The sequence below is a fragment of the Cervus elaphus genome, chromosome 9 (assembly GCF_910594005.1).
Source record: "Cervus elaphus chromosome 9, mCerEla1.1, whole genome shotgun sequence".
In the NCBI taxonomy this organism is placed as follows: domain Eukaryota; kingdom Metazoa; phylum Chordata; class Mammalia; order Artiodactyla; family Cervidae; genus Cervus; species Cervus elaphus.
This window is the reverse complement of record NC_057823.1, coordinates 47,621,866-47,645,854: the sequence shown is the minus strand read 5'-3', so window position 1 is coordinate 47,645,854 and position 23,989 is coordinate 47,621,866. Positions and strand designations below refer to the sequence as shown.

General features: G+C 53.7%; 1 protein-coding gene across 10 annotated transcripts in view; it reads right to left on the bottom strand.

Moving 5' to 3' along the window:
- The window catches only part of JADE2 (jade family PHD finger 2), a 50,846-nt gene that overhangs the window by 11,336 nt on the left and 15,521 nt on the right, over nucleotides 1-23,989 (bottom strand). For all 10 annotated transcript variants that reach the window (XR_006342728.1, XM_043912798.1, XM_043912797.1 and 7 more), the window contains 6 exons: nucleotides 16,110-16,267; nucleotides 11,606-11,766; nucleotides 10,726-10,937; nucleotides 9,325-9,492; nucleotides 7,782-7,898; nucleotides 6,054-6,518 (listed from right to left, as the gene is read on the bottom strand). Coding sequence is in view for 9 of the 10 variants with exons in the window: in XM_043912798.1 (XP_043768733.1) it covers nucleotides 6,054-6,518; nucleotides 7,782-7,898; nucleotides 9,325-9,492; nucleotides 10,726-10,937; nucleotides 11,606-11,766; nucleotides 16,110-16,267 (1,281 nt within the window). In the remaining variant the exon portion in view is untranslated. The remainder of the gene's footprint in view (nucleotides 1-6,053; nucleotides 6,519-7,781; nucleotides 7,899-9,324; nucleotides 9,493-10,725; nucleotides 10,938-11,605; nucleotides 11,767-16,109; nucleotides 16,268-23,989) is intronic.

Here is a 23,989-nt window from a genome sequence, read left to right as displayed (position 1 = left end):
CAAACCAAAAACAAACAATCCAATAAAAAAGTGGGCAGAAGAACTAAATAGCCATTTCTCCAAAGAAGACATACAGATGGCCAACAAACACATGAAAAGATACTCATCATCACTAATTATTAGAGAAATACAAATCAAAACTACAGTGAGGTATTACTTCACACCAGTCAGAATGGCCATCATCAAAAAATCTACAAACAATAAATGCTGGAGAGGGTGTGGAGAAAAGGGAACCCTCTTACATTGTTGGTGGGAATGTAAATTGGTGTAGCCACTATGGAGAAAAGTAGGGAGGTTTCTTAGAAAACTAAAAATGGGACTACCATATGATCCAGCAATCCCACTCCCGGGCATACCCAGAGAAAACCATAATTCAGAAGATACATGGACCCCAATATTCACTGTAGCACTATTCACAGTAGCCAGGACATGGAAACAACCTAAATGTCCATCAACAGAAGAATGGATAAAGAAGCTGTGGTGCATATATGCAACGGAATAACACTCAACCATAAAAAGGAACAAAATTGTGTCATTTGCAAAGACGTGGATGGGCCGAGAGACTGTCACACAGAGTGCAGTAAATCAGAAAAACAAATATGGTATATTAAAGCATTTATGTGGAATCTAGAAAAATGGTAGAGATGGTCTTGTGTGCAAAGCAGAAATAGAGACACAGACGTAGAGAGCAAACGTATGGACGCCAAAGGGGAAAGCTGGGAGAGTGCAATGGACTGGGAGACCGGGACTGACACATATACACTGCTAGGCATGAAGAAGACAGTGAGACACCACTGCACAGCACAGAGAACTCTGCTTGGTGCGCTGTTATGACCTAAGTGGGAAGGAAATCCAAAAAAGAGGGGATACACGTATATGCATGGCTGATTCACTCTGCTGTACTGCAGAAACTGACACAGTAGTATAAAGCAACTATACCCCAATTTTTAAAGAAAATGATAAAACAAACATCAAAGAGCATAAAAATCAGTCAAGTAGAAAACTCCTCCAAAACTAGAGCAGGGATCAGTAATAAAAGCAGGTTTTACGTTTTGATAAAGTTTTTTTCTCTTGGCCACGCCATGTAATCTTAGTTTCCCAACCAGGGATCAAATCCGTGCCCTCTGCAGTGGAAGTGCAGAATCCTAACCGCTGGACCACCAGGGAATTCCCTTGATAAAGCTGTTTTGACAATAGCAAGTTTGGCAGAGAGAGACTGGACATGGGCTAAGGAGGGCAGGGGGCAGGGAGGACTCTTAGCCAGCTACCTTAAGCTAGAATGGACCAGGGTAGGGGCATTCACGGAGCCTAGGGAGGTTATAGGAGGAGCAGAGCATACTGGGCATGAGATGCTGGAGCTTGGGAGGCAGGTGTGGGATGGAGTCAGCCTCCTGATGGGGAGTAAAGCTGTGGATCAGAGGCACAATGAGACGAAAAGCCTAGTGCAGTGAATGATCGCAGGGACCAAGGAACACTCAGAGAGGGAGCAGTAGGACTGAATTATCAGGAATGGGGAATCTGGTCAGAGCATCCACAGGAAAAGTATCTCAAGACCAAGGGCATGTTTAACTGTGGCGACCACTGCTGACAAGGCTGAAGGATAAGGGTGGAGAAGTGGGAGAGATTGGAGGCTGCTGGCAGCCCTGGTGGAAGGTTCTGGAATCTGGTAGTGGCAGGGGTCTGGCCTGCCACTATGGTAGATATAAATGAGGTATTAAAAATACAATATATTGGAAGTAAATTGCTTCAAGGAAGCTCCAAGAGTGAGAAGCAAAGAAGTAAGAACTGTGAGGGATGACAGAAAAGGAAAGATAGGGACGAGGACAGAGAAACCGATGATTAGAGGGATGTGGGGGAGGGAGGACTTGCTTTTGAAGATGGGACAAGGTAAAATGGATTCAAACAATGGTGCAATCCTGGAGACAGAGAGGGGATGAAGAAAAAATAGATACTCCTGTGCTGTGGGTGTGGGCTGGAAAGAGATCCCGGTGCAGGGCAGCAAGGGGAGGACATGAGAGCAAAGGGCAGAGAATGGGTCCAGAGGGCACTAGCAGGCAAAGGTTCTGGTCTGAGGAACAGAAGATGAGGTCTGCTAAGAGAAGGGAGTCCTGAGGGAGTGGGGGCAAGGCTGGGAACCGGTGGTGGTAGGAGAGCCCAGAATGCTGCTGGCTAATGCCTTCATCAAGGCTGGCTGGCAGGCACCTTGGGGTGCTCGCCCACTCACTGCTATAAGATCTCTGCTGGTTGGCAGAGTGGCTCCTACTGGGTAATGCTCTGCCCAGCATGTGGCCTTTGCACAGGGACAAGCAACTGGCAGTGAGCTAATGCCACAGGGTAAGAGTGAGGAAAGCAGGGGACAGTGAAGGAGAAGCTGAGCAGACAGAACAGGGGACTTAGAGGTCTGGGGCTGCTGATCAGAAGCAGCGGGAGTGGCTGACAGGGCCTGAGTGGGTAAAGGGGGCAATGGGGTGGAAGAGTCCCAGAGTTGGGAGCCATGGGGTTGAGAAGCTAGAGGCTGGAGGCTACAGCTGCCCACTCGGCTTTAGTAGGAGGTCCAAGAGACACAACCCAGGCACTGAAGATAGTAATGGTGTGTGACAATTGACAAGGAAACAGGCGGAGTGTGGGGGAGGCAGGGCCAAGTCTCCTGGGGAGAGCTATGGACACGGAAGCTGGGGGGGAAGTTCCTACATGTCTGTCCTCTGGGGCCAGTGTCTGAGAGCCACTCCTGCCCTCTCGACTCTTCTCAGGCCAGGTAAAACCTTTAATAAACTCTTGGTAATCAGATCCGGAGCCACAGGCAGTAAGTGAGGCCCTGGGTAGCCCACTCTGCCAGCCCGGTTGCTAGGGGACACCAGCCAGTGTTTGTCAGTTTGATCGCTGCTCATCAGTGCTGCAATTTTTTTTTTTCTGTCAGCTGTGAACAATTCTGAGAGGCTGCGGTAGCCAGGCCTTCCTGTGTTGCCTGCCAGCGCCGAGGCCAAAGGCTGAAATCTGAGGAAAGCACATCTTCTAGGCTAAGCATAAAATGGGATTTCATGCTGGTGGCACCATGACCCCGGCTCCTGCTTCTCTCAGCAAAAGTCTCGCCTAGCCTTGGGAAGCAAATCAGTCGAGGAGGACCCAGGATTCCTGGGCCATAGCCCTGGGCCCGCCCTTTCAGTCCCTGGAGCCCACCCTCCGAGCAGCCCGTCAGCTAAGGGTCAGAACAGCAACACCAATCACCACTGACAAGGGAGGGTGGTGTGCTAAGCCCTGTCCCTGCCAAATGTCCCATTTGGGACATTCAAGGTCATGCGAGACTTGATTCATATCTCATGATGATTCAAGGTCAGCGAGACTCTCATTCCCATTTCACAGACAAGGAAACTGAAACCTGGACAAGTAGAAAGTGAAACTCAGAAGGCACAGAGCTGGGCCTGCTCGAACTGGATGCAAAGCCAGGCTACCCACAGCCTCAGTCTCAACTCCTCCCCTGAATCCCTGATGGATCCAGCCCAAGCTGGCCTGGTGCCCAGTGACAGGCTGGACACTCTTGACTGTTGGCACCAGGCCATGGTCAGAGACGGAGCCTGCTGGACAGGCCGACAGTTATGGGTCTTTGCAGAAAGCCTCCCCCGTGGCACAGTTCTCAGCCTGCTTCACTCACTCAAGTCACCAATGCGTGGCGTGAAAGGTTCTGAGGCTGGACCGGAGTGGGGGGTCAACAGAGCACATGGCTGCCTAACTTCCTCTCAGCCTGCCGGGGCTGTGTACTCAGCTGCTCCCCTTCAGCCTGGCTTGGAGGCTGCTGGAAAAGCAGGGGCCCTCCTGAGCCCTCAGAAGCTAAACAGACTGCAAGGCTGGCCCTGCCTCCTCCTCCTGGGGGCAGAGTGGACTGATTCACACCTGACCTGGGAGGGCTCTGTGCCCCAACCAGAGATGTCTGTGAGGTGGGGATCCCACAGCTGCCTCGGCATCTTAACCAGTGACACCCTCAGCCCCTGGCCTCACCTGCACCAGCTGACAATGGGGTCGAGAGGCTGGGGGACTGAGGAGGGAGTACTTTTGCCCAGGAAGAGTACAGAGCAGAGAATAAGCCAACAACTCTCTGACGAGCCCCTCCCCTCTTCAGGTCCAAATTCAGTTCAACTCTAGAAAACACACGTTCCTCCAAGGCTCTCTCAACCTCTGAGCCCCACTGCTCATCAGGGATGGCACCACGAACTTCTCAGCTCCTTCTCCAGGATGATGGTTCAATAGGTGAGCCTGTCCCCTCACCTCCCCACGCAGCCCAGCCAGGGTCAGACACATGCTGAGCAGCAGAGATCAGGGAGGTCAGACATGATGTGTCGTTTGAAAACAGGAGGGCTAAAAGCAGGGTGTGTGGACTGCAGACCGTGGGGGTGGCCTGAGGACAAGTGTGGAAGCAGCTCTGGTCTCAGAAGGATCTGTCCCTGAGGGCCCTTCCACATGGGAAGGGATGCTGGGCTGCCCAGGGAGTGGTGACTGAAATGCAGGTGGCCTTGCTCTTTGTCCCGGGTGACACTTGTGGACACGTGATGATCTCCCCGCCCCCCACCTTCTGGTTGCAGGCTGGCCTCCAGGCAGTAAGCTTCCTCCCTCCCAGGCCAACAGGGCCATTTCTGCTTGACCAGGCCTCAGGGCAGATGCATATGGGGGTGAAGGAAGGTAGAGAAGCTAGGTCCAGTTTCAGAGCCTCCACCTCATTGCCCCTTACCCCAGTACTCAGCAGATGCTGAGTAGCTCTAACCACTGTACAGCCTTGCCAACTGAGACACACCTAAGCAAAGTAGCTGCCTTAAGTCACACAAAGCCCCCAGAACGCTTCCACCCCTACTGCTTCCTAGTGTGGCCTTGGAGATGCTAGGCATACGTGTTGTGTGTGTGTCCGTGGAGGACACCCTGACATGACCCCTCATGCTCCAGAACCCTAGAAATGAATGTCCCGGAGAGGAGAGGCCAGAACAGCACCTGGGGTTCGGAGGACTCGATCAGGGACCTGAAACACCCTGCTTTATGCTCAGGTTGCCTCCAACTCGGGGGTGGGACTCTATCTGGAGGGGCTTTTAGCTGGAGGAGTTGGGGAGGGGTGTCAAAAAAGCCAAGTCTAAGGGCACACAACACAGAAGGCAGGACCCTCTCACCTGTTCTCTGGGAGGAGGAGGAGGGATTAGAGGCTTTTGGGGGGCCTCTGTGCTCTAGGAAAGCAACTCTCACTGGCCCCGGATCTCCACAGCCCGGCCTAAAACCATGAAGTCTGCACACCAGCCTTGTCTCACTCAGCCCCCAAAGCTGTGTGCCTGGACCAAGGTGAGATCGCCTGCCACCTGGCACACAGCTGAGGGGTTCCGGTCGACCCACTCGCTCCATCTGGGCCCCGTGATGCCACCTCCAGGGTGAGTGTTTGGAATCTGCAGCCGCAGCAGGACAGTCCCTGCTTAAAATCTTTCTGCAACTTCCAGAAACACCGTGGTCCACGCACCCAGCCCCACACTTCACTCCACGCAGGCTGTTGCTGGTTTCTAGCCCAGTCTCACGCCCCGGGCCTCCGCTCACATGGCTCCCTCAGTCCAGAACCCCAGGAGCTGCACTCACAGCTGTCTTCCCTGCTGTGGCAGCACATGCGGATTATACTGATTTAACTCTCTTGTGATGTCCCATGCCTCCCCAGCCTGACTCTAAGCAAAGCTCCTGTGTTGGGACCAGGCCGGGCCCACAGAGACAGCTGGGGGTCAGATGCCTAGATCTTCCCCCAGCTCTGGAGTCTCCCAGCCTCACAGTCGTGCCAGGGCCCTCACCCTTGATCAGACCTGCAAAAGGGTTGGGACAAGAGGGACTTAGAGAGCCCAGAGCCGGATCCTCCCCTGTTCTGCAAACTCTCAGTTACCCCAACCTGTCCAAGATCCGGAGGCCCTCAGCGCCTTGGCCAGAGCTCACTGTTTGAAACCTGGAGAGCCACGGCTGCTCCGGGGAAGCGAGGGAGGGGCGGAAAGGCCTGCTGGGACACCTGCCAGGCAGGTGGGTGGGCGGGGAGCAGCAGGGGCACTCACTCTCTCCAGGTCCTGCCGCAGGTGCGTGAAGAGCTTCAGGCGGCGGTAGAGGACGTCCTGCTCCTGCTGGGCCAGGTTGTCCACCTCGTCCGTCTTGGGCGTCAGCAGCGGCTGGTTGGAGTTGGCTTTCCTCTTCAGCTTCCAGTACTGGTAGATGAAGTCGACCAGCGCCTCAGCCAGGTCAAGGCGCTCGGCCACCTCGGCTGGCTCTACCAGCTCATAGAAGTCTTCCTCCAGCTGTTGCAGCCGCTGCTTCCGAAGAGTCACCTTTTCCAGGTCCTCGCTAGCCGGGCTGGGCTCCACAGGCTCGGACGGAGCTTCACCCCGTGGGCCCCCATCACTGTGCTCCTGGCAGAACGACTTGAACTTGACCTCATCGTTGTCTGCTAAGATAGTCCTCATTTCCAGGCTGTGGTCAAAGGCGCATGTGACATGGAATGCCGTGACGCAGGAAGGCATGGAACACTGGAGGGAGACAAAGAGCTGCATGAGGTATGAAGGGAGCCCAGGTGGGAGGGAAGAAGGATGGGGGAGCATCCCTCAGGGTGACACTGGGAAGGCAGCATGCTGGTGAGACCCTAAACAAAACGGCTGCCAACATCCTGCGGGGTGTCGGGGGTAGGGAGCCATGGAAGAGGGCAGGGGAGCTCTGGGGGAGCTGAAAAAGAAATGGGGTACAGCATCATAAGCCCTAGGGAAATGGCAACAGTTAGGTGACTGACAGCCTCTCTCAGGATGAGCTGCATTTCTGTGTGGACAAATGACTTTGGAATCTGAGACGTCAAGAGAGAGAGGCTGTTGATGGGTCCCTGCCTCCTCTGCTCCTACAACATTATCTAAGATGGGGAGCTGTGCCCCTCCTTTGTCCTCTGGGAAGCAGGGCTGAAGTTGGACCCCTGCCTTCCTCTCTTGTCCAGGCAAGTGTGGCCAACTCACGGCCTTAGTTGCCTGGGATGATGGCTGTGGGCAGCTGCCAAGTGCTTCAGTGACAACCCACCAAAATATTAGTGGGGCCCTTTATGCCGCACTCACAAGCCATTCTGAGAATCTTACAAACGCTGGAGGCACGTCCAGTATTTGCAGTGACCACTGTTCCCGGAGACATGAGAGAAAGAAAGGTTGACCTTTCCAACTCCCAGCCTATAGACCAGGAGCATCAGTATCACACAAGAACTTGCTAGAAATAGGCAAATTCTCAGCCTCACCTCCAATCTACAGATTCAGAACCTCTGGGGGTAGGAACAGCAGTCTGTGTTCTCACAAGTCGTCTGGGTCATACTGAGGCATCCTAGAACTTGGGAGCGGTTACTGCTAACAAACTAGCACAGCCCTGCCCCGTGTAGGGAGAGCTAGTCAGTTTAGCTCAAAGTAAAGTTTAATTCCTATTCCTCTCACATGTCCAGCTGACACTGGAAGCAAAGTCAACGTCTTTATGAAGCCCAGAGACACTCGCTGTTAGGAAAGCCAGAGTCCTTGGCACTATAATGGGGTGGTGAGCCTGGCTCCCCAGGCCTTTACCCCATGCCCAGTGATACTATGGATGGAGGAAGGTCCAGCAGATGGGGCGCTGACTGTGGTCCCATCGCAGGCTCAACAGTGGCTGTGTTGGGCAGGCGGAGGGTGGTGGCAGCGGCCTGCTGTAGAGGGTGTCCCGGACGTGTCCCCTGACATAGCTGTAGCAGCCCCGAGTGGGTTCCCAGGCAGCAACGCGGTGGAGGGGACGTGTACCTGGATGCAGGTGCCCGTGCACTCCTTGCAGAGGCTGCAGGACAGGGCCCAGCGGCTGGCTGGGATATGCGAGATCTTGGTGATGGGCTCCATCTTCTCGGGGCAGCCGATGCTGACCTGGGCAGGACACAGGGAGCTGCGTCAGGCCTCTCATCCTTAGCCGGCCTCCAGGGCTTACGCAAAGAGAGGACTGTCTGCTGGAACCAGGCGGTGGGCAGACAGGGCAGTGGGAGAGGCCCAAGTCCTATCTTGTGTCCCAAGTGGACCACTGAGCAAGCGTTGGTGTGTGCTCTCCGGTGGCTAGGCTTAAACAATGACTGGGAGAGCATACATCAGTGTGTGAGGCTGACTGAGTATATGAGTGCCTGTGACTGTGTGGGTCTCAAGACAGAGATGTTTCCATGTGCAGGTGAGTATGTGTGCAAGGTCCCCTTTTCTTTTGCACCTCAAGCCTTTGTTAACAGCATCTTCAGAGTTATTAGAACTGGTACTCATTTTGCTTATGTTTCTGGGTGGCAACTATAGGTCCCCACAGCAGAATCTCTTCTTGGGGACTTCCAGGGCTTTCCTGGCCAAGGGGGATGTGCCCTTGTTCAGCCCCTCCCAGGGGGACAGGCCTATAACCACTCGCATCTCCTGGGCACAGCCCACCCCTCAGCCCGAGGCAGAGCCCATGCCTGAGGATAGGAAGAGGGTCCCTGTCCAGAGATCCTGAACCAGAGAGTCCCAGAAGTAGGTCCTGGTTGCTTCTCTGTGTCTCTGCTGTGCCTCGCCCAGGGTATACTCAGAGGTCGTCCCAGCCTTCAAGATGCGGATGTGGGAGCAAGCGACTGCTGCTGACATAACCACCAAGATCACAGAAACCTGCGAGGTGGGACGCAGCAAGGACTTTCAGACTGCAAGCCCAGGAGAGGGAGGGGCCACCTGCTGACCGGGCCACCTGGCTTGCTTCCGGGCACAGGCAGCATTGGAGTGGGGCCTCATTCTGGCTCAGGGCACACAGCAGGGGAAGGGCTGAAACGTCAGCGAATGTCAGCATTTCACACATCAAATAAGATGGGAGCCCAAGGCCTCTGCTAACTCACTGTGGGCCCAGCCCACCCACAGCCCCTCCCCTCCATCCCAGCCACAGTCCTACTACCCAGTTTTAACCAGGCTCCCCACCTGATTTCCTTTTGGGTCATTTGGCTCACTTTTAAACAAGTGCTTTACTTTGCTTGGGGCCACTGTCTAGATCCAGGTAAACCTATAACCTGCTCTCCCCTGACTTCTGTCCAGCTTGCACACCTACCACCTGGATCCCCTAGTGGCTCAAAGTCCCATTTTCCCATGGAAACCACCACCGAGTTCTGCCTAGGTCCAAGGGTAAAGTTCCCTGTGGGCTGCTGCCTGCGTTCTTCCCAAGCTGAATATCTGGGATCTGCCATTTCATGTAGCCCATCACCTTCTTTTCCCAGTGCTCTGCCATCTGGGTTCTGAGTTCTGTTCAGACCCACTTCCCCATGCTGGGCCCCAGGACCACTCCACCCCCACCTCTGCCCACCTCAGGAATCCACAGGGCACAGCTGACGTGCACCCACTTGGTCCCACTTCTAGTGGGCTTCAAGGCTCCTCCTCGCTTCGGGCAAAGCAGGCACTTCGGCTGGACACCCAAAGCACATGTCCGGCACAGCCAGCTGCCCGTGGGCACCTTGAGGATCCCATAGCATGCCTGGGGAGAGAGCAGAGAGGACACAGGTCAGAGGCAATGGCCAAGGTGCGTCTGCAGTGTGCATTCAGCTGCAAACAGTCCGAGCCCCAGCCCATACTGGGAGCTAGAGTGACGCTGCTACTCAGCCCCACCAAAGACCTCCTGAGGGACTGAAATGCAAGGGCTCCAGTGAAGCTCTGTGCAGGCACTGTGCACTGAAATTTCACCGTTTCACAGTCCTCTGTGAAAGGGCTCAGCTCTGCCCTCTGCTGGGAGGACAGTCACTTCAGCAGAGGTTCCTAATCCGGGATGGATTTCAGGGGCATCCATGAACTCCCTTAAACAGAATACAAATCTGGGTACGTATGCTGCCTTCGGACAAGGCCCAGAGCTTTTGTCTTTCTTCACAGGTGTCTGTGATCAGGGATCCTTCTGGTCATGCCTAGGGATTATGGACCTAAGAGCTGCTGGGTGTAAGGGATGTGAACAGGGTGAATGGGGAAAGTGGTGTATCACCTACCCACCTGCCACCCAGGAGAAGCCACTCTGAGCTCCCTGGGCACTATTCCAGCAAAAGTGGGTGAGGAACGGCCTCAAAGTCAGGGCTAGAGTAGGTCCACGGAGTTCTAGTCAGGTCTTCCACATCTTCCATGAACTAGGCCCAGAGATGCCCCAGACCTACAGCCGTGGGGCTCAATATCAACAGGGGAGCCTAGTCAGGCCGCACCTGGCTCATAATACTAATAATGTTAACAAATATGAACAGCCCTCACTGTACGGTTCTAACCAAATGACTCAGAGTAAGGCACTTAATCCTCACAACGACTTACTTTTATTTATACTTGAGGAAACAGCAGCTCAGAGAGGTCAAGAAACCGACCCCAAATCACACAGCTTGCGAAGGGCAGAGCCATAATTTGAAACCAGGCGGCCTGGCTCCAGGCTGTGCTCCCCATCCCTACACTGTGCTGCCTCGTTGTGAGTGGAGGAGCAGAGGAGGACGGGGTAGGACGGTCCGTGGGCAGAGTCTGAGGGAGGCTGGCGGCAAAGGACAGGAAGACCATCCAATAGGCATTACTCAAATCTGGCCGAGGGGGCTAAACCCTGGCACCATGGGCACTCACACCCTTTCCTTCTCCCCACTTGCCCTCCTTAGGCCTGTGCCCACAGCGCTGCTACACCCCCACAGCCAGGGTGAGCGGTCAGGCAGGGGCCTGCCAGCATCACACAGCAGTGGCCGTGGGGGTTGCCCACCTGGTGCACGCAGACGTTGCATTTGTCGCAGAAGACCATCTCGTTGCCATCTTCGCCCTCGGGAGAGCGGCACACGTCACAGACGACATCCTCATCGTACTCGATGCCCAGCCCCTCCTGCGTCTCGATGGCCCGCGCCATGTTCTGGTGGCACAGCGTCTCCAGCTCCTCCAGCACACGCTCGAGCGTCAGTTCGTCCAGCTCTGGCTTCTCTGCGAGGGTAGCAGGGCAGGGGGTCAGAAGCCCAGCCTCTCGGAGCAGGTGGACAGGAGCGTTTCTACCTGCACGCTGTGTTTACTGTCTCCGGCCCTAGTTCCGTCGTCTGAAAACCGACTGGGTTCGACCATGCAAAGGCCCCGGAGGCCTGGTGTGGTGTTGTGACTTCAGACCCTGCTGGTGACCACACATACATGCTTGTGTACACACAGATGCTATGACGGTGTCTGTCTCTGGGATGCAGCCGCCGCCATGGGGAACCCACTGCCTGAGCTGTGTGTATGGGGGGCACCTGAGAAGGTGGCTGAATCCAGCAGAGCTGGCCTTTCCTGGGACACGGTGGGCCTTCAGCCAGAAGGCCCATACCAGCTGACCCCAGCCCCACATGTCACGCTAGACTTCTAAGTGCTCACTCACTCCTCATGTAACAGTCAGGCTTACTAAGTGTGTGGGTGCACGCTCAGTCATATAACACTCCCCCAAACCCTGTAAATGACATGCTGTTACTGCCTCCATCTGACAACTACAGAAACTGAAGCACAGTCATCAGTAACAAGGCAGGGACTTTCCCCCAGACCTGTGCAGCGCCAAAGCCCAGCAGTGGTTTAGAAGAAGACCCTGTGTGGCCTGGCCCCGTCCCATTCTCACCTGGCAGGTCACCTACCCATCTCCTTGAGCTCTGAGTTGATGAGTTCCAGCCAGTAGGCATCAATCTCGTCCAAGTCATAGCGGCTGCCCCCTGGCCAATCAGGCTGGGAGCCCTCACCAAGTTCAGAGCCACTAGGGGACACCTGGGTAGGGGGGCCTTCCAACGGTGGAAGAATCCTAGGAATTCAAGAGAAGATATGAGGAGAGGGTGCCCTCAGCCTGCTACTCTTGCTGGCTCTGAGGGCCACCCCTAGGGAGTTGGCCAGCCTGACTGAGGGGCTAGCAGGAAAGTGAGGTGTGAGACTTTGCTGCCAAGCAGGGCCTGCCTCCTTCCAGTCCCTCCTCCCACCTGCCCACCCTGCAGAGGCTGTAGGAGGCCATTCCCTTTGCCATCCTGGGCAATGCCCAGTGCCAGTCACTTTGGCACAAGTTGGATAGGGCCGGCTGGCCCCCAGGTCCTTCCATACACTCTTTCAAAGCTGGGGAAAGGCCCCCAGAAGCCCCAGCCCCTCCTCCACCAGTAGCCTCAGGGGACCTGAGGCCAGGGCTCCTCTGGGGTGAAGAGGATGCACCTGCTACAGTCCCAGGGTTACACTTCAGGTCAGCCCTCTCTCAGGCCATGGCTCTGACTCGGAGGCAGCCTGCAAGGGTCCTGGCTACAGGGCGAGGCCTCCAAGCCCAGCTCCGCCACTTAATGTGTGACTGGGTAAGCCATTTAGCTCCTCTGCGCCCCAGAAAATGGACTAATGGTAACAGCACCTAGCTTCCACAGTTGGCATAAGGATTAAATGGATGAACACGTGTGGAGCTCTTAGAACTTTGAGTGGCATGTAGTAAGCGCTATATTCGTGTGAGTGTGTATTTTAAGACCTCTGGATATCACTTTGCTCCTTCTGAAATGGAATATGAGGGTTTTCTGCCTTGGGAGGGCATGGCTTCCTCTCTTGGCTCAGCTGTGTGCTGCCCCTCAGTTCCTAATGCCAGTTCAGAATGCCAGCTCTTCCCACCCCCTACCAGTTGCCATGGTTATTGCTGTGGAGCCTGGCCTCCATCTGGCCGGCCCTGCCAGGGCTGAGAGGCCCCTTACTTGCCCAAGAGGCCTCCTGGGGTCGAAGGCAGGGCTGCCAGGGGCTGTGACTCAGCGCAGACTGGAAAGGGAAGGCAGGGCCAGGGGCGCACAGATATGGCACAGCTACGGGGAGGGTTCTGGGGCTTCAGTAAGAGCCCCGGGTGTCGGCAAGGGGGGCAGGTAGGATGCAGGGCGGGGGGCGCAGAATGGCCTCCAGGCAGGAGGGAGGCCCAGAGGAGACTGAGGGAGGCCAGGATACAAGGGAAGGGGCTTAGAGTCACCTTCTGCCACACAAGATGCCCAGATCAAGGAAAGTCCTAGGCAACAAGAATGACGTGACGCCCACCCCCAATCCCAGACCATTTCAAATAGAAGCAATAGTATTTGCTTTGCAGGACTCTCAGTCCTACAAAGTTCTGCCTTGCCTTGGGAGGCTCTTATTTAAATTAACACATTCTTTCAAAAACATTGTCATTTTGTCACGACCCTGCTTTGTTTGTGTCCCCAGCATATGCTCAGCTGGGTCTGGGATAGCCCGAGCGCCCACCGCCTAATGGCCTAACTACCCACACTATGTGCTCAGGATGTACCTGGCCAGACCTCTTGGGGCCAAGATCACATTCCTTTCTCCGGGAAGCTGGGGTTAAAGGGCTATCAACATAAAAGGCATTTCCTGTGCTTCCCGGGGTGCTCATCGTCACCTGTCTGGCCTCTTCTGGCTCCGACTATGGAGGAGGCGCCCCTACCACGGGTGGTTTGACGTCACCCTCAGTCAAGGCCTCAGTCTTGGCTGCAGCCAGTAGAACCGAGGTCAGCGGGGAGGAGATGGGTGGCTGGGCTGGGATCTGAGGGCGGAGGGGCGGGAGTCTCTCACTCCAGAAGACCAGATAGAAAACAGAGGCTGGTTTTGCCCTGGGCTGTGTCTTTCGGCCACCCCCGAAGAACAGTGCAGGCCCTCCTTCAGTTCATGATGTGACAGTGAGGGGTTCTCATTATCCAGAGATGTTTAGGACCATGAGGTGGGTAGACCTGCTCAAGGGCCAGGGAGGACTGGGCAAGAAGAGAGGGATGGAGGGGGCCAGGGAGGCAGTGGGGGAGGGCAGAGTCAGCAAGCCAGGGTGACTGGGGCACGAGACTCTCTCTGGGCCACACAGAGGCAGCCCAGGGCCTGTTCCTGTGGCTTGTGACTTCCTGGCCCAGCCCACAAGGCCCTGGCGGTCATGCAGGGAATTCCCCAGAATTTCCCAACTTCCTCCTCTATAAAATGGGGACAGCAGTGTGCCTTTTAGAGGGCTGATATGATAATTAGATGAGAAGATGAATTTGAGGCTCAGCACAGCAAGTTCTCAGGAACAGAGCTCCTGGAACAGTTCTGACCACGGCGCCTGCTGTGCCGGCTTCCAGGTGAGAGCTGTGAAGGTAAAGGTGGCCCGGCAGGTGGAGGTGCCAGGCTGCAAGGAGACAGGGAAAGTCGGGGCCCAGAGGTATCTCCATGGGAGCATCCCTCCCCTTCCAGTCTTATCCTCTCCAAAGAGCAGGATAGGCCAGGCGTGCCTGGCTCTGGTCAGCCTAGACCTGTGTGTATGCGGGGAATGTACCTAGTAGGGCCAGAGCTGTGTGAACACATGCTTCCGTCGTGATCTCAACAGATAAGACACCAACTGAAGCCAACCTACTTGTGTGGCATCTGCAATTAATCACCCAGGCCAGCAGATGCTTCCAGAACCACCTGACATTGACATCGAGGACAGAGGACACACCGCTGGGCCAAGCCTAATCAGGACTCACCCCTCTCCGCCCAGCTGGTGGCCTACCCCTCTGCCTTGTTACCCTGGGCCCTTGGCATGTGAATTCTCAACTAATCCTCACCACTACACTATCAGGCACATACTGTTATTAGATCCATTTTATGGAGAAGGAAACAGGTTCAAAGAGGTCGGTTACAGTTCTTTGGTCTATAGAGTAGACAGGGTGAAGCTGGCTGGGAGCCTGACCCACGTTTTTGGCCCTGGGCAGCAGACGTGTAGAATAAAGCGTTTCTCCAAACTCCACATATGCTCTCGTCCAGAGAGGCCTGGAGCTTCCCTGATTCTCAGAGGGCCAAAGATAACAGGCCTTGCGAGCCCAGGACGATAAACACTGCCCAATACCCAATCCTCACTGGGCACCAAGTGGGGCTTAGTATGTGCTTTGCCTCTGTAATCACATGCCCAGCACCGGCCTGGCACCAGGCAGGCACTGGGTGTCTGTGAGCCCATCATAGGTGTGGCTGCCAGGGAAGCATCAGTGCCAATGTCAAGGGAGGTGACAGCTGAAATCTTTGCCCCAGGCCCTGGCAAAATGGACCTAAGCGAGAGCCCCAGGGCTGCCAAGGTTGGGAATGGACTGTCAGTTAACATAAGTCTGCCCAGCCCTGGCAGGCTGATGTGCGGGGCGGGGACGGAGGGCCAGGACAGCAGGCCCCTATGGCCCAAGACATGACTTGGAGGGTTTCCCAGGGTGCAGGAAGAAGCACTTGGCTGAATTCTGTCACTGGAAGCAAGGCCCACGGCCACAAGGCCACCTCCTGACAAGAACACAGGAGTCTCTCTGACCTACAAGACCACAAGGCTCCTGAGCCCAGAAAGGACTCAGCCTTGATCCAATCCTGATTTCTAGGAGGCAGCGGGCCCTCCTCAGAATCTGATCATAGCAACTGTTTTGTGGACATCTGGTGTGTACCAAGCACTGGATTTCTTGCTCCCAATAACTCCTCAAAAAGGTTTTAAGAAGCCAAGAGCACAGTTTGTCCCTATTTTAAGGACTTGTTAGAGGTCTGGAGATATCCCCGAGAAGATCTTCTGGCGGGACCCAGTTTGGAATGACATCAAGCTAATCCACGGCCAGTTTTCACCGAGTGTTCATGTGGGCCAGGTCCTGGGTCCAGGGCCTTCCACGCATCATTTCTCTACATCATCTTGACCACTGCATAGGGCAGGTGCTGTTGTTATCATCCCCATCTTATAGACAAGGAAACTGATGCCCAGGCAGATTACATTTCCTGCCCAAGGTCCCACTGAACTTGGAGGCAATTTGAACCTAGGCTGTCTGGCTCCAGAGCTGAACTCAAGCTCAAAACCTTGGCCTCAGAGGTAAAACTGCAGTATTTCTGGAACACTGCAATGTTTTTTCAAGAACAAAAGAAACAGAATAGACACAGACTAGAAAGGAACCCCTTGCCTGGTCCTCGCCTCCCCTCCCTATGGCCCCTTGCCTGGGCGCCATGGCTCCCCTTCCTCTGGCCCCTGGCCTGGGCCCCATGCCTCCCCTCCCTATGGGCCCTGGCCTGGACACCACGGCTCACCTCACCACAGGCTCGGGAATGGCCTCTGCCCCCGCGGGCACCTGCACGCCCTTCTCCTGGTCCTTGCCTCCCCTCCCTGTGGGCCCTGGCCTAGGTGCCACGGCTCACCTCACCACTGGCTCGGGAATGGCCTCTGCCCCCGCGGGCACCTGCACACCCTTCTCCCATTCTTGCCGCCATGGGTCTGCCAAGACGTAGTAGTCATCCGGGCTGAGCTGGTACGAGTCTGGGATCTTCATGGCTGTGATCAAGTCTGTCCGGAAAACCTGTGGGGAGACAAGGTGGGGAAAGAATGGTTTCAGGTCGTCTTCAGGTGATCTGCTTCACAGCCCAGGGCAGGAAAAGGCAAATGCTAAAAGCCCACTCACTCAAAAATGAGAATGCGACACAAAAGCAGTTAAGTACAATAACCCGTCTTCCCTGAACCCAGCAGAGTGCTTTGCACACAGAAGATCTCCAATAAATGTTGAATTGAATTTACATGCTCAGATCTGCTCAAGGACAGAGTCTGAGTGATGGATAGAAGTGGACCTTAGAGGGAAGAGGAAAGACATGTGGGAAAGGCAAAAATACTGAGGAAAAAAATCAGTTGGCAGAAAGGCTTGTGTGAATGCAATACTGCCATGAAGTGTCTGTTTAGGGAATTTCTGTTGAAGATTCAAAATTATGTTTGTTGTTGTAACCACAGTCACAAGTGTAAAAAGAATCCAGGCAACTACATGCCAGGGCCTCAGGCAAATAGCTGAGGGAGAGGCCAGGCTTTGGGACAGCCTAGAGAACAGCCTCCCATGGCTGAGGGTCTCCACGGTCTCTGAAGAACAACGGTACCATATGTCCTATTCAGTGGGCGCTCTGCTGTGCCATGCTCTATATGACGGGGAAGGAGAAGCGTGTTGAATTCCTTCTCAACCAAGCCCTTCCAAACCCCCTGGGGCCAGGCCATGAGTGGACACACCCTCATGCTTTGGTTTCCTTGTGAGCACCTGCTCACTCAGGGAAACTTCTTTTCCCAGCGTTCTATCTGTGGTCCCCCACCCCAAAGCAATCCCCACGCCCAGCCCCAGGAGCACTGGCAGTGCCTTGTCTGCCCCAGCTGCTCGGCCTCACCTGGGCCCCACCAAGGGCTGCTGGAGGACTTGGTGGCAGCTCTAGACACTATGTGACTTGTTTTGGTACCAACTTTCCCCGTGAACATCACAAGTTAAAGGAGAGTTCATGTCACAGAGAGAAGAGAAACCACTATAGGGAGTCCTCCAGGTTTCAGACCCGACTCCAAGCCCACTCCCCTCCCTGGAAGACCAGCCTTCCAGGGGTGGTGGCCATTCACTGGTAACCTCTGCCTGCAGGAGGCCCCACCTGCTGGCTCTCTGTCTCACTTGAATCTAGGAGACAACTGAAAGGGGGCGCCAAGGGGGCTCAAGGCAGCGTCTTGCAGAAATCTAATTAACATCTGCTTCTAGCCAGAGAGGGCCCTTGCTTGCAAAAGGTCAAGTTTCTTGAAGACTCTATTTGCCAATATAATTTAATTGTTAAGACTAACACCCTAACATTTAATTAGGGTGTCAGTGTGAAAAAATTAAAATGAGATTACGATTAAATGCTAATTACACAGAAGATGAAATGTGGCAAAGATTTCACAGCCCTGATAATTTGCATATCTTATTAGCAAGTAGCAAGACAACTGATATAAGAACATAAACTCAGGTAGTGGGTGCTTCTGTGCTGTCCTTCAGCACCCTCCCTCCCTCTGCTGGCTGGGGCCAGGTTATTTCCCTCTGGGGCCCCCTGTTCAGGACCCGGCAGGGGTAAACTGAACCCACAGCAATCTGGTGACTGTCTCAAAGTTCTCCCAACCCTGGCAAGCCCTACGTGGTACATCTAATGCCCTGTTGCTCTGAATGCCATTAGGAACCATCCTCCAGGGAAAGCCTGTCATCTTGCCCCTTCCAGAGCCCAGTGTCACTGTGTGCCCCTCCAAAAAGGCACTGGTGAGTCTGAAATCTCTTGCTGTTCCCTTTTCCTGAGCTATAGTTCAAATGCTGCCTCGTGGGATCACCCTGATCACTCCAACTCAGGGTGGCCAACCACCCAACAGAGCCACTTTCCAGCCCGTGGTCCTGTCTCACTTCCGAGTATGTATACTTCTGAAAATTAACTGGTGTGTGCATGTTCCTTGCTTCTTGTCATCTCTCCTGCCACACCTGTCCAGTTATCTGCAACATTCTCAGGGCTTGGCAGAGTGACTGGCACATAGTAGATGCTCGATAAATAGTAACTGAGAGAATGATTAAATGAATGAGTGAATAAAAGGGCCCCTCTGGGGAGTTACCTGATAAGTCTGATGACCCCAGCTGGCTCCTTGGCAGTGCTTTTTGAACCCCCATGAACTGGAGAGACACCTCATGGATACATCCAGAGCTGAAACAACCCAAGTACGTGGAGCGAATGGAGCAAGAGGCAGCCCTGGTCTGCAGGTGCAGACAGAGTGCCAAGCCACACCAGCGGGGAAGAGGTGGCTCTGTCCTAGGAACAGGCTTGGTGCTGGGAACTCGAGAGCAGGAAAGGATCCCATGCGCAACTCAGCTAAGGAGATTCAGGAGAGGAAGAGAGTCTGGTCCCAAGAGAGTTGCAAGCTTCATGTGGTGTGACTGGATGCCACTGGGCCCTTGGGCAGAGGATTGATGGAAGCAGAGGAAAGGCAGCACCATCTTACAGGTACCAGCCAACACTTAAAAGAACACAGTGTGCCCAGCACCAATCTAATGGCTGTCCTTGAATTAACTGTTGGCCCCTATTCCAACTCTGTGAGGTGGATGCTGTTATCATCCCTAGTCTACATTAGAGAAACCTGGGACTCAGGTCAGCTTAATAACCTACACAAGGTCCTACATGTTAGAAGTGGCAAAGGAACCCAGACAGACAACTCTGGAGCCATCCAGCACTCCTCTGCAATCTCGCCCCTCTTGGCCACCTGCTCACTGCCAATGCCCTTGAATTAACCCAAAGCCAAATCAAGGGGTTTCCCCAAAGGCTGGAATATGCAAATCAGATGGTGACCTCTGCAAGTTCCAAGTTCTCCAGTGGCTTTCCACTGCCATCTCACTGCCCTCAGGACGAGCCACGACTGCATTAGTAGTCAGTCTCCCTTCCAAGCACGTCTCACACTTGGCACAGGGGAGGACCCCACTGGGACACTTCTCCCTGCCAAAGTGGGGGTGGCCTGTTTCACCCTTAGGGTGTTACTCCAGCCCATAACTGCTCTAGGAAAGATTCCCTGATGTCAGGCTGGGTTCTGGGCTTCCTCTGGACTCCCACAGCCCCTCTACTGGTATCCCTTGGTTTCCTGCCAGGTCTTCCCCACTAGAAGGTAAGCTCAGTGAGGTCTGGCCAGGCTACAGGCTGCAACAGTGCATGCAGGGCCTGACACATGCTAGGTGCTAACTAAGGCTGAATGATTGAAGAGCCTCCCGTGGATCTGCCACCATCTTTCTGGGTAGCTGCCCAAGGATTCAGCTGGGGACTCTGTCCCTTCCAAAGGAACCCCTGAATACTCATATAAAACCTGTCCACAAACAGGGCAACCCAAACACCTTTCTGTCTTGAATAGCCAAAGGTTGGGCTTCCAAAAAAAGGCTCAGTTATTCTCCTAAAACGCCTCTGAATTATTCACGAAAACTAAATAAATAATAAAACAGACACTGATGAACTGGAGGCCTTGCCATGGCAAGGAAGTTGGAAGCTGGAAAACAAGCAATTTTCTAAGAATGTGAATGTTTACTATTTTTCTCTTTTGGCAGAAGTTGACAAATTGTCTTTCAAAGTCTGCTGCCTAGCAACCAAGTTCTGCTGAGCTGCTTGGGAGACGTTAATTGTAGCTTCTTCAAACAGTATGAAGAATGTTTAAAGGTCTAAAACTCTAACCTAGTAACCAATGTGAGTGCCAGAGGTGCCAACACAGCTCTGAAGAGAGCTGGAGACCCTGCTCTGCCCAGACGTGGGGAAACTGCATGGGGCTTGCCTTCTAGTTCCTCTTCCCAAGAGTGAGACCACAAGCACTGAAAAGTCTATCTCGCTTTCTGAGCCTATTTCCCCACGGAGAACCAAAAATGAGCTATGCCAGAAAGCGTGTCATGTCTCAAGACTGACATGATCTCCAAAAGCAGATGAAGATGATGACAACAGGCAACTTTCACTCTGCTATCCTCAGCATTCCTGTACATGATCATGAGATTTATGAATATTATTTGAACATTTCATCCTGGGACCTTGGTTTCTGCTTCCTTTTCTCAAGAGTGAAGTATTATATATCACAGTGTATTTCAGACCTAGAGAGGCACCAAGGGGAAGTTCCGTTACTTAAGGAAAAGCCCCAGCACTTATCGTAATTACTGAGCACAATTATCTGTGTAATTATTTGTTTAATGTCCATCTCCTCTAATAATCAAGCTGAGAGAGGCAGAGACTACGTGTCCTGCTTATCACTGTGCCTATTTGTGGCATCATGTGCCTGGTACACAGCAGGTATTCAAGAAATGTTTGTGAGACTAGTGAGTGAGTGAATGAATGAATGAACCCCAGGATTTCTCTAAATCCTATATAACTAAACTCTGAAACTTCCTCTCCTGCCTAGCAGGGACAGTGAAGGCAGAGGGCTGGCCCAAAGGATTCTTCCAGGCAGAACTCAGGAACTGGTCTTGGTTGCTGTCCCAAAGCCAGTGAAAATAGCTTTGGCCAGGACAGCCTCTCCTTGCCTTCTATCCACATCAGAAGGCCTAGTGCAAAGCTAGGAGTGGCCACTCTCTCTAATCTCCCAAAGGATGTTTGACAGTCTGTCTTGCAAGAGTCAAGTAAAATTACTACCAAATGCCTCATTTGAAATCACCGTGTTTTTCTGAGCACCTCATCTCATTAGAAAGGACAGCTAACAGTGAAAAGTAATTGCCCTGCTGCAGCATGCTAGGTGCTATGCTAAACACTTTATATATACAATCTCACCTAATCCTCCCACTTTACAGATGTGGGGACCAAGACTCAGAGAGGTTAAACCACTTGTCTGAGGTCTGCCCTGTGCTTTAACCAATGCAATCCAGCCTGCAAACCAGTCTGCTATTTCTTCTCTTAAAAAAAAAAAATCTCTTTCTTGGACTGGAAATTGATAAAGAGTATCTCAGCCAAGAGCATACTTAGATACTTAAAATTAAGCATAAAACACCAGAGAAGGGCTCTGGAAATAGCTTCCCAGTCCCAGTCAAGCTACCACTAGGCTAATTTGGTCAGACACTTACACACACACACACACTCAACATCTCTTTCTCTTTCACAAGGATAACAGCACTTCCTGCTCTTAAAGAGAATTTATTACACACATTTCTTTTGCAAGACAAGTCCCAGAGGCCGGGAGGCCTTTCCAGCTGGCGGGAGCAGCAGTGTTTCCAAATGTATGAGAAGTGGATTCTGCCCCCCACCCCAGAGCAGTGGGAGGCCCAGTGGAAGGGCTCCCCTCACCGCCCGCCTGCCTCCCAAGGTAGCAAAAGAGCTGTTGGCTAGAAACATGGCTCAAAACCACAGGGTCAAGCAAAAAAACCCTTTTCTGGAGAGTCTCCTGTTTTACGCTCAAGTTTGGGAGCACTCTGCCTTTCACTACAACATATGCCATCACTGTTTTAATATACAACATTATGTCATTTCAAACATTTGGATAATACCTCTGCTCCTCCAGGAAAGCACCTTATTTATCCCATGGCTTTGAACCCCAACACCATCTGGCCACCCTTGCGTGCACCTAGGGGGGAAGGGGCCCATTTTCAAAAGCAATGGGTCAAGCAGAAATGGAGCATTTTCACCCTCCACTCGTTGCCTTTCCTAGGGAGGGCCATCCTTACATAGGAACTTTCACAGACACTGGATCTGGAAGACCTCCACTGCTGGCAGAGGCTGTTCACAGGGTCACCTCTTTCTCCCAGGCCCCGCTCCAGGGGTGAGAGGCTGAGCACTGGTGAAGGGCCCCTGTGGAACCCACATAGAAGTCCCCCATTCTCTCAACTCAAGGTACATACAGTTTGTCACCAGGGCCTAAAAAGGAGCCCAACTCCTGCCCACCCCATTCTGAGACCATCCAGGCTTCCATCCCAGGCATGCGAGCTCCACCTTCACTCACGTCTGGGTTCTCCCCACACCCCCAGGCTCCACGGGCCCCAGGACAGGACCGTCACACCTACAGAACAGAAACTGCAGGACAGCACTCTACAGACAACCACCCTGAGGCTCACAGAGACTGTACTTGCCCGAAGTCTCACAGTTCCTCAGTGGCAAGCTGGCTACATCCCTCGTAACGGACACCTTCCTGTGCAGCACCTGCTTCCTGCTAACAGTCAGAAGACAAGCTCCCCAGGGACAGGGCCTGCGCTCTCTGTGTCCCTGGCCCTAGGCTGGGCCTCTGAGGTGCTCTCGAGTGTTTGCTGAGTTTAATCACTATCATTAAGGTCCTAAAGACCTATCTCCCTGCCTGTTGGCTGACTTCTGGGGACTCTGACTTCCTGAAAACACAGCTTTCTACCTCAAGAGAGCCTGTCCGGGGAAATCCTCACTTCTCAGCCTGCTCCTCCATCTGCCTCTCTGCCCCAGGCCTGAGGAAGACATGGCTTCAAAACAGCAGTCTCCAAACCACCTGGCTTCCAGGTCTCTTCTCAAACTACCCTTCCCACCCATGCCAGGCCGAGGGCTTAGCAGAAACCTGTCAGTCCCATGGTCGCTGTGGGAGAAGGGAGGAGCTGTGGGTGATGCCACACCCACATGGCCAGCATTTGTTTAGGTCACTGAACCAGGCTGGAAGGCCTTCCCTTCTTCCCTCAACTTTCAGCGAGGACCAAGCTGGAAACTCCCATTTAGCAGATCATGGAAAAAGGTCTACGGCAGTAGTTCTTAACCCTGGCTTCCAGCAGGAGGGCTCTGAAAAAGTACAGGTGCCTAGGGCCCTACTCCAAAGCATTCAAGTCAGAATTCTTGAGAATGGTATGGGATAAGGGTCTGATATTGTTATTTTAAAAAATAATCCCTGGTCTGTGATCTCCATCAGGCTCTCAGAGGTATGACCCACAAAGTTACATTCATGCTATTTAGTGAGACAGGCCAGGCCAGAAACCCAAGGCCTAGAGCGGCTGCCCCAGGCTAGGATAATCCCGTCCTCTCCTTCAGGACAGGCCTGGCCAACTTAAGCACCAAGGGACAGAGCTCAGCTTTGCTGGGATCCCACTGGCAGGCAGAGCAGAGGAAGGCAGCAGCCTGTGTTCCTGGGGTCAGCCCCACCTTTTCCCTCCACTGCCAAACGGATCCTGGGGCCAACTTCAGACTAAGTGTGCTGCCACCAAAACTCCTAAACCAGCCTCCCAGGAAGCCCAGGGCCTGTTCTTTCAGCCCCAAGTACCGAGGCCTGCAGTCCCCTCTCAGTCAGGCTGAGGAAGCCACGCACTGGTTAAGGGCCAGAACGAGAAGCTGGGCCTCAAGGCCTCAGCCCTGTCCAGGGTCCTGACTCCTGGTCAGAGCATTCTGTTCCAGCCTGGGGCCTCTCCCTCTGGTGTGGAGGGCGCCCCTTGATTTGCACCCTCAGAGTGCACATATCATCTCAGGGGCAGCCCTGCCAGTCTCATCTAAACCCATTCCCTGCCTTTTACAGAACTGGTGGCTTCTCTATGCGCCAGTGCTGCTGTCATGCTAAATACTCCTGATGCTCAAATCCCCGTTCATCACTGTTCATCTTCAAAGATGAGGAGATGAAGAGACCTCCAGTCCCGTGGCTCTGCATGCAGCTACCAGGAAGGGACTCCTGCACCACACACATCAACTTGCATGTATTGAAGCTGGGAACTTGAGCCAGACTGGGAGCAGACCGTGTGAACAGCCTGAAAACCACCCCCCAGGCTTCTTACTCTGGGACCGAGCGGGAGGGACTCCAGAAGCCCTTTCACCAGGGTGTCGGAAGCCCTCAGCCC